Source organism: Ornithorhynchus anatinus, chromosome X4, assembly GCF_004115215.2.
Source record: "Ornithorhynchus anatinus isolate Pmale09 chromosome X4, mOrnAna1.pri.v4, whole genome shotgun sequence".
Lineage (NCBI taxonomy): Eukaryota > Metazoa > Chordata > Mammalia > Monotremata > Ornithorhynchidae > Ornithorhynchus > Ornithorhynchus anatinus.
Window position 1 is genome coordinate 5,001 of NC_041752.1, and position 10,270 is coordinate 15,270.

Sequence of the window (10,270 nt, forward strand, 5' to 3'; positions counted from 1 at the left end):
TAGTCAGAAGGACCTAGGTTCTAATAACTGCTCTGCCACTTGTCTGCTGTGTGACCTTGGGCAAGTCATTTCACTTCTCTGAGCCTCAGTTCCCTCCTCTGGAGAATGGGGATTAACACTGTGAGCCCTATGTGGGACAGGGACTGTGTCAAATCCAATTACAAGAAATGACCTTGCATCTACCACAGTGTCTGGGACATAGTAAGTGCTTAACAAATACAATTATGATTATTATCATCAGGGGGCAGAGCATGGATTAGAACCCACAGCTTCTGATTCTCAGGCCCGGAATCTTTCGGTCTCCCGCTCCGTTAGACGGGAGTGGAGTTGGGGTGATAACTGGAGGGAGCCGTAAGATCATGGGAAAGTTGATTCATTAATTTATTTACTTCAAATAGATTAGGGGAGATCCTAGAAATAGGATGCAAGTCACCACGCAATGTGTCCTAGATACATTTCCACGATAATCGGCTGCTTTCAAATAAAGACTGAATCGATGGGATTCGTAAATGGAAACTAGTAACAGGGTGCTAATGGAGTCTTTTACATGGCAACACGAAAAAACACTGAGCGCACAGAAACAGACGGTCTGTCTCAGAGCCTTCCAGGTGCCAAATACTGTTCTGAGCGCCCACTGAGCTAAAAGGAGATGGAGAGAGAGAGAGAACAAGAGAGACAGTATATGAATTTGCACCCATAAGGAGGGGGGCTACTTGTTTTGTCTTGTTATCTGTCTCCCCCGTTTAGACTGTGAGCCCGTTGTAGGGCAGGGATTGTCTCTTATCTGTTGCCGAATTGTACATTCCAAGCTCTTGGTAAAGTGCTCTGCACATAGAAGGGCTCAATAAATACAATTGAATGAATGAATATGTGTAACAAAGGGGCTGCACATCAAAATTTGATACTATCCGGTTTCTAAAAGAGGCTAAAACCTCTTACTATTTAATGCTGGAAGTAAAAATGTTAAATCCAGGATTTACTGTTAACTGTCAAATAATCCACGAAAATTGTGGATAAGAGGAGTGAACCCACATGCGCAGGAAGCTAGCTGCCCCACCATCTTCTGGAGGAGACAGCAAACAGGCGGGTGAGAGGAATCCGAGCAAAACTTGTAATTGACCTAATGAATGAGGCCTCCTAAAGCTGTTCCCAGTGGCACACTCCCCCTAAATTGTGGGATGAAGGCCCAAAGTCCTCTCATGCGTGAAAGGGGGTGAGGAACTTTCATCGAAGAATCACGGAGACCCGCTGCGAGTGCAGAAGACGATGAGCAGAAGACTCATCACCGCCACGCCCTGCTGATCGACCCTGTCTTAACAGCAGCCTAAAAGGCTCCCAGGGACCGAGAGGACTCTCCTCCACCTTCTTTCCACTTACCATCCTAAAAACACCTTCACCACCGACGCCTTATATAGGGCAAAGAGCTCTCCCTCCCCCACAAGCCTCTGGGACCTTAAAAAGGGATTGCCTCTTGTCTCCACTCAGAGGCACCTGGGGAAGGGCTGCCCGACAAGGTGAAACACCTGCGCGCTGGGTCCGTGTCTGCTCTTTCCCTCGAGGTCCGTAAAGAGCCCTGCTCCGTGGGACTTCTTCGTGGAGGTGGTGATTGTGGCGATGACAGACACGACGACGGTTTGTTTTCCAAATGATTGCCGCTCGTTTACTTTTAATAACGTAAATGTTCCAAGCCTCCATCCCCCAACTCCCCATGCCCAGCTCGCAGTCTTCGGGTGAGATGAGACCAGGCGGAAGGCGGAAACCAGACGAGCCAGAGAGCATGGGGGTGGCAGGAGGCAAGGGGAGCTTCGTCTCGCTGCTGTCAGAGACCCTCTGTCGTTGTTCTTTCCCTTCACCCCATCTCTCCACCGACTAAGACGACAAGAAGACAAAAGATCAGTAGAGTGCCGTGGCACAAGGAGGAAAATTGCAGGGTCCTCGCCAAACCCGATCTATCTATCATCTATCCAATAGCATTTGTTGAGCGTGTGCTCTGAACAGAGCACTATTCTAAGCGTTTAGGAGCGAACAATAGAGTTAGCGAATACAACTCCCGCCTTACATTCTAGCGGGGAAGACAGACATTAAAATACATTACAGGTAAAAGAGACAAAGAAGTGTAACGATATAAAGACAAGCGCTAGTCAAGGAGGAGACGGGTGAGCGCCCAAGCGCTTCCGTGACACAGAAGGGCTGAAGCAGCCGTAGACGGAGAAATAGAGTACCGAGATGAAAGTTTAAGCAAGGAAGACCTTCTGGAGGAAGGGTGATTTCAGGGACATTCTGATTTTGGACCGTTCGCTTGACTGTATTCTTCACTAGCTGATTCACTAGGATCCTGGCTATGATTTTGCTAGTACCGGAGGGCAATGCGACGTTTCATTAATTGCCCCAATTTTGATGTCTCGTCTTCTTAAAAAAAAAAAAAAGGTGATGACGATAGCGTCTTTGAAATTCCATGGCTTCCGTAGCAGTTACCGGCTGCAATGGCATTGGTGTCGGAGCCTCGAGGAGCTTGAAATTCTGCTCCTCTATCCACAGTATCTTACAGATATTTGTTGGACCGTGCCTAATTCCCACCAGAGCATTCTTTTCCAGAGCTCTGTACAGTGCTCTACACCCAGTTAGCACTTACTAAATACTATGGCCACTGTTACTACTCCTCCCTCCTCGGCTCCACACAGGTCTACAGCCCATTTGGTGGTTTGCCGACATGGAGCACTAGGGGGATCGCCCGAGAATATGTCACCTCAAGCTAACGCTGGTTTGGTCTCCGCCTCAAAACTCGGCTGTCTCCCAGATCCTCCGGGCCAGCAAGAGGGATGCCGGCCAGGTGCGATATGACAGAACAGTTGGGCAGAGTTCAGAAGTAGGTTGGAAGTAGGGATGGGGGTAGTGATGTTGACGAGGATCATGAAGCTTCCGCCGCCCCCCGCCCTTCACCTAGTAGCCGCCCAATAAATCCTGAAGCAGAGGAGGGGAAAATCAATCATATTTATTGAGCACTTACTGTGTGCAGAGCACTGGACTAAGCATCTGGGAGACAACAACATAACAGAGTTGGGAGACTCTTTCCCTGCCCGCAGCGAGCTGACAGTCTAGAGGGGGAGACAGACATTATAAGAAATCAATAAATTACAGATTTGTACCTAAGCGTAGCGGGACTCAGGAAGGGAGCGATAAAGGGAGCAAATCCAAGTGCAAGGGGGACGAAGAAGGGAGTGGGACAAGAGGAAATGAGGGCTTAGTCAGGGAAGGCCTCTTGGAGGAGATGAGGCTTCAGTTCGGCTTTGAAAGAGGGGAGGGTCATTGTCCGTCGGATATGAGAGGGGAGGACGTTCCCGGCCAAATGCAGGATGCGGGCTAGAGGTCGGTGGCGAGACAGACGAGATTCAAGTGGAGTGAGAAGGTTAGCTTCAGAAGAGCGAAGTGTGCCGGCTGGATTATAGTAGGAGAGTAGCTAGGTGAGGTAGGAGGGGGCGAGGTGATTGAGTGTTTTCAAGCCAATAATGAGTTTCTGTTTCATGTAGATGGACAACCGCCAGCCGTTCTTGAAGTTGGGGGGGGGGGGGTAGTGTTTAAAACGGACTGAAAGTTTTTGTATAAAATGATCCAGACCGCAGAGTCAAGTAGGGACTAGAGTGGGGAGAGACAGGAGGCTGGGAAGTCAACAAGGAGACTGCTGGAATAATCAAGGCGGGACAGGATAAATCCTTGCTTTAATAAAGTAGTCTTTATGATGAAGAGGAAAGGGTGGATTTTAGCAATGTCGTGAAGATGGAACCGACAGGATTTACTGATTTAGAAAAACGAAGATAGAGCTGGAAAGGGCTCAGCCGGGGGCTACAACTCTAGAAAGTTCCGAAAAATGTTATCGTCCTGAAGGTCCGTAAGAGTTGAAGAGTGGGACAGCTCCCGTTAGCACACGATGGGAGGCGGCGGGTAGGGCGGTGGCGCGCGGCGAGTTCGCACCCCGGAGGGTGGGGATGGAGAAAGATTCCGGGGTTGTCACCTGCGCCCCGGGGAGTTCGAGGGTCCGGATCCGAGGCCATTAATAGGCTGCACAGGGCAGGGTCCCGGCAGAATGTTCTCCTGACCCATGTCTGAGAGTCGGAAAGGAAGGGACATGGATCCAGAGCTTCCCCCTGTAAGTGTCGGTGGGGGCGGGTGGGGGGCAGGAGCGGGGGACTGGCCGGGGCGGGAGTGGGGGCACTTGCTGGGATTTTCCCTGCTGCAGACTTGGGCCGGGATCCAAGGGTAGGGGAGACACCTAAAGTGGAGGGAGCGGGCCTGGGCCGCGGGACCCCAGGAGGCTCTGTCCCGCTCTGAGAGGGAACTGAGTGGAGGAGAGCGGGGGGTGAGTTGAGAGAGCGGGTCTCCGATTGCCCGACGTCCAACAAAGTGACTCACGTCCGTTGACGCGGGAGACGGGCGAGGAGATCCGTCGTGGGTCTTGGACCTCGTGGCCAGACCTAAGAAAGGGGGGTTCGGGCAGTCTTTCGCCCCGCCCCCCTCCATCTACACAGGAGTCCCTGCCCCAAGTTCACCTCCAGCCTTAAGGCCTCGCCTGCCTCTCTCTCCAGATGGCTTCGTCTTCGTTGGATTTCAAAATCCCCGAATGGGACGATCAAGTGGATTTTGACATCGAAGAGGACTTTTTGAAAGATGAAGTGCTTCGCAATGTCTTCGAGGAATTACTGGGCCAAGCCGATCCCCTGAATGAAGAGGAGCAACTGCTGCAGCAGCAGCAACTGCAAGAGCAGCAGAAACAACAACTTCGGGAGCTGCAGCAAGAACTGCAGGAGCAACAGCAACAATTGCAAGAGCGACAGCAACAATTACAGGAGTGGAACCAACAACAGCAGGTCCAGCAGCTACCACTGCAGGAACGGCAGCAGGGCCAGCAACTCCTACAGAGCCAGCAAATCCCACCGCAGGAACAACAGCAGGGCCAGCAGCAACAGCAGGGCCAGGAACTCCTGCAGGGCCAGCAAATCTCATTTGAGGAACAGCAGCAGGGCCAGCAGCAACAGCAGGGCCAGGAACTCCTGCAAGGCCAGCAAATCTCGCTGCAGGAACAACAGCAGGGTCAGCAATTCCTGAAAGACCAGCAAATCCCACTGCAGGGGCACCAATTCACCCTGCAGTGCCTGCAACTCCCACTGCAGGGGCAGCAGCAACTGCAGGGGCCGCAGCAACTGCAGGGGCCGCAGCAACTGCAGGGCCAACAACTCCCACTGCAGGAACAACAACAACAGCAGGACCCTCCACTCCGGCAGGGACAGCAACTGCTGCAGAACGAGCAAATGCCACTGCAGGGGCAGCAGCAACTACCACTGCAGGGGCAGCAGCGACTTCATCAGTCAGCACAGGAGATGTGTCCAGGGTCCCTTGGTAAGGCAGCACCTAGATGGAGCCGGGAGGGCAACAGAGAGCTGCCTGGAAAGGACAGAGGTCCAGACTGGACAGGTCCCTCGGGGAAGTTGGTGACATCTTCCTTGTTTTTGGTCTCACAGAGCTCACCCAGTCACCCCACTGGGCGATGACAATCGCTCAGACAGAGCCAGAGGAGGAGGAGGAGGAAAGCGAAGAAAAGGGCAGATCCAATGTGGCAGCGGAGAGGAAAGACAAGAGGAAACGGATCAAGTTTTGCCGAGAGCAGCTAGAAGTCCTGTGGAAACACTTCAAAAGGAATGAATACGTCACCCCTAGCCAAGTCCGAACCTTGATGAGCCAGCTGGGAATGACTGAGAGACAGGTTTGCTTGGGAATCGCCCATGGGGAGGGCGACAGGACGGTCCCTCCAGCCCCACCTCCCCCACTGCTCTCTCTTCTCTCTCTTTTGTAAACTTTTTTTTTTACCCCCCACTTCTGGACACAGATAGGTCTCCATCCCCTCCTTGGATTTGGAAACTTAGATTTGAATAGACTTTTTCTAGTACACCTAAGAAATTCACGACCAAGGAGCCTGTACTTTTCACTAGACACTATTGATCACCCACCAGCTCTTGCTTCTCGCTAGCTCTTTATTTAATGTCAGGGTTTAGGCCAGGGTCGGGGTTCCTGGGGAATAGGGCGGACCCCGCCTTTGCGGCAGTCTTTCGGTGGAGCGGTGTCCGCCAAGAAACTCCCGCGAAGACATAAACTGCGGGGGACAGTGGACAATGGCAGTTTCCCTGGACTGCGATGGTATCACAAAGAGCCAAGTCCTTCCCCGAGGTGAATGTGGGGGATGGATGCCTTCCCTACCCCCCCACCCACTCACAGTCCGGAGTCCCAAGGGCTCCAAGAGCCTTATTTTTAATCTGGGATTCATTAGCAACGTTTTCATGGGTGCAGGCATGGTTTGCAGGTGGACTGACCACACATTCTCTGAAACTCAGGAAATGCCAAGAGGGTTTCAGACCCGGGAAGAGCCTTCAGGTGGGGGCTGGAGGAGGGCAGAGGAGGGGGAGGGAATAACTTCCTCCAGGCAAGGGAGAGCATGAGGCCCAGACAGACAAAGGACAGAAATTTAATTTCTATCTACTTACAGAAATCTCATTTCTATCTGCTTCCTCTGCAGGTCAGAGACTGGTTCAGTAACCAGCGTGTGAAGAAGAAAAAACACCTCGGAAAGCTGATGAAGCAGATGGTAAGTACAGGCTCTCTCTCGGGGCCAAAACGCCAAAGTGTCAGGCACTGAAAGTCTATATGGGATATGTTGCCTTTCTCCACATATATGTGATATTGTTGGGAGTTGGAGTTGTCTCTTTTGGAAGAGAGTCTGTGGGAGACCTCCTTGTGCGATGGAAATAAAATCAGAAGTCAGAGAGTAGGGCATGTGATTCAGTGATCATGATTGCAGGTGGATATGGACTATTTTCTCACTCTCATTCTCTCTCTCTCTCTCTCTCTCTCGTAGGGTGGGCTTCACCCAGGGCCCACCACAGGCTGGCATCCCACATCCAAACTACCTCATCCTGAAGCTGCAGTTCCTGCAATGCCCCGGGCTACCTATGGTCACGCAACCTACCAGCCATTGCCGGCACCTCCCTGGCCCTGGCCTCCCTCCTACCACCCCTTGTATCCTGAGACATTGGCCACAGACCCCTACTGCCCAATGCCGATGACTCCTCACCTTGAAGAAAGTCCCCCAAGCCTTCCCGCTGTTACCCCACCTTACCAGGGCTACTCAGCTCCCTCCTCAGGAGGCTTTTAGGTCCTGGGAAGAGCAGGATGCGAAAAGTTACTAAAATGGACCTGATCACGTGTGTTCCTCTCCTGCCATGGAGAGTTGCCTTCTGATTGCACTTCTGACTGCCCCCCTGGAAGTGTCCTGGGGCAACAAGTATCAATAAAAGGTGACATGACTTTTTCCCAGGTCTTGAGTTCATTTGTATCCATCATGACTGCAGTTTTTAGGGGTGGCTGACTGGCTCGCTGCACATGTCAGGCCTGCCGGGAGACTCTGTAGTCATCACCACCACTGCCATCATCACCATCACTGCAGCAGATCCACCCCAGGCAGGAAAGCCTGGTGTGACCAAAGACGAAGGTCTCACGGACTAGCCCTTTAGCTCAACCTGTTCAAACATTCCGGGGGATGATGAGGGCGGACTTCCTGAAGAACAAACACCAAGAGGCTCTTGGACCCCCAGAAACTTTTACAGGGAATACAGCTCAAAGTCAGGTGCAAATTCTGGGGCTGGTCATCACCACCACTGCCATCATCATCGGGACCCAACCTTTAAAGGGAAATACAGCCCAAAGGCAGGTGCAAATTCTGGGGTTGGAGAGAAATGGGAGGCTTAGTAGGAAAGCAGGTTAGGAGGACTCAGGCTGGATGACCGGGGGCAGGGGTACCAGAGTGAAAGGGTGGTCCTGTCAAAAGGTGGATCCTGCAGCTGCAGTGATGCTAAAACTTCACTGCAGGATCGTCGATGAAACTAGGCCAGCCTCTGCCACCCTGTATCGATTCTCCACCATTCCCTGGAACATCACAGGGGCTGCTGCTGTTGAAATTTTTAAGGGGGTAAATATTAGTGAGCGGCTTGTAACCCAAGTGTACCAGAGTGATCTGTGTGGGTGGAAACCTGCAAGGCCATGACCTCACCGTCATGGCTGGGGGCGTGGTGTGGGGAGCCTGGTTGGTTGTCTGGCTGTACCCCCATCTGCAGCCAGCCCTCGGGGAGGAGGACAGAGCAGCTGGACCCCAAGCCTTTCTGGGGACCAGGTCTGAGAGGCACAGGGAGCTGGTATAAAACCACCACTGGGCCTGGGACAGTTTCCCCTGATTCTGAAAAGCCACGGGCACTGGGACCCTGGGGTTAGAAACAGGGACTACAACCCCAAAAGTGCTGCAGGCATAATGAAGAAGGTAAGGGGTCATGATCCTTTGTGTGTCAGGGCACAGTGAGCTAATAGGAATTCCAGGAAAAGAGCCTCCACCTCCAAAACACTGTCACTGTATAACCAGCTGGAGTGCTGACAGCTCCCGCCCTGGGGCCTGTAAGCCCTAAGCTACCCTAAGCTCATCCTATCCTCATGCTATATGATGTGCACTTATGTATAGCTCCGTATATTTTGTTACTTCCCAGATCCGCAGTTTGTTTCAACACCTTTCTCCAACGCTAGACCGAAAGGTCCTTGGGGGCAGGACTCTTGTATTGTACTCTCCCAGGTGTAAGTGAGCAAGTGAGTAAGTGCTCAATGAATGCCACTGATTGAGCTCCCAAAAATCCTGGTGCCCCTTTCCCTCACAGAGAGGGGTGAAAATAGTTTCTAAATGACATCGCTCTCAGAAGGAATGGCGTGATTATGGGACAGAGGTCACAACCTCCCCGGACAGAGCATTTCTGGGTGTCCTGCTGGCGTCTGGGCGGCAGGGGGCGCCCTCTGCTCCAGCAGGGGCCTCTCTGAGGGGAGTTTCTCGATTCATTCATGCATTCATTCATTCATTCAATCGTGTTTACTGAGTACTTAATGTGTGCGGAGCACTGCACTAAGCGCTTGGGAGAGCACAGTATAATAGTAATCAGTCATATTCCCTGACCACAATGAGCTTGCATTCTGGGGGGCGGGGGGAGTGGGGGGAGGTAGACATCAATACAAATAAATAAAATCGCAGATAACTCGATGACCGAGAGTTCCGTGTCCTATTCATTCATTCATTCATTCAATAGTATTTATTGAGCGCTTACTATGTGCAGAGCACTGTACTAAGCGCTTGGGATGAACAAGTCGGCAACAGATAGAGACAATCCCTGCCGTTTGACGGGCTTACAGTCTAATCGGGGGAGACGGACAGACAAGAACAATGGCACTAAACAGCGTCAAGGGGAAGAACATCTCGTAAAAACAATGGCAACTAAATAGAATCAAGGCGATGTACAATTCATTAACAAAATAAATAGGGTAACGAAAATATATACAGTTGAGCGGACGAGTACAGTGCTGTGGGGATGGGAAGGGAGAGGTGGAGGAGCAGAGGGAAAAGGGGAAAATGAGGCTTTAGCTGCGGAGAGGTAAAGGGGGGATGGCAGAGGGAGTAGAGGGGGAAGAGGAGCTCAGTCTGGGAAGGCCTCTTGGAGGAGGTGATTTTTAAGTAAGGTTTTGAAGAGGGAAAGAGAATCAGTTTGGCGGAGGTGAGGAGGGAGGGCGTTCCAGGACCGCGGGAGGACGTGACCCAGGGGTCGACGGCGGGATAGGCGAGACCGAGGGACGGCGAGGAGGTGGGCGGCAGAGGAGCGGAGCGTGCGGGGTGGGCGGTAGAAAGAGAGAAGGGAGGAGAGGTAGGAAGGGGCAAGGTGATGGAGAGCCTTGAAGTCCTATGCAAAGTGCTGGCGCAATTTTGGCTTGCTTCTGCCCTTGCTTATAAGGTTTAGGGAAAACTGACAAGAGACGAGACTGGGGTGCCTTATTGCTCTCTGCACAGTGGTTTTGGGACTATCCAGTTCAGACTTTGCCTCAGCAGACAAGCATTTTTTGAGTGTCTACTGTATACAGAGCACCGTGCCAGAAACCTGCTAAATGCAGATTGCTGTAGCTGACGCCTTCTGTGACCAGAGTGGTGTCCTGGGGAAACACACAAAAGAAACAGACCCAATTCCTGATCTGAAGAAGTCTGCTGTCTAATCAGAGAGATGAATAGACAGAAATGACCCAAAATACAAGTCAAAGAATGAGAGAATAGATCTATTCTAACCTGATTAACCCCAGTGCTGAGAACAGTGATTGACCCATAGTAAGCAAATACAGTGTAGTAACAAATACCCAATTTAATTAATTTGAG

General features: G+C 51.7%; 1 protein-coding gene across 1 annotated transcript; it reads left to right on the plus strand.

Moving 5' to 3' along the window:
* Window positions 1–1,489: 1,489 nt before the first annotated feature.
* LOC103166052 (putative uncharacterized protein DDB_G0271606) lies at window positions 1,490–7,355 on the plus strand. Its single transcript, XM_029054472.1, has 5 exons — window positions 1,490–1,632; window positions 4,581–5,391; window positions 5,514–5,755; window positions 6,563–6,631; window positions 6,902–7,355. The coding sequence occupies exons 1-5, from the start codon at window positions 1,615–1,617 to the stop codon at window positions 7,196–7,198; spliced, it is 1,437 nt and encodes a 478-aa protein (XP_028910305.1). The 5' UTR covers window positions 1,490–1,614; the 3' UTR covers window positions 7,199–7,355.
* Window positions 7,356–10,270: the final 2,915 nt, after the last annotated feature.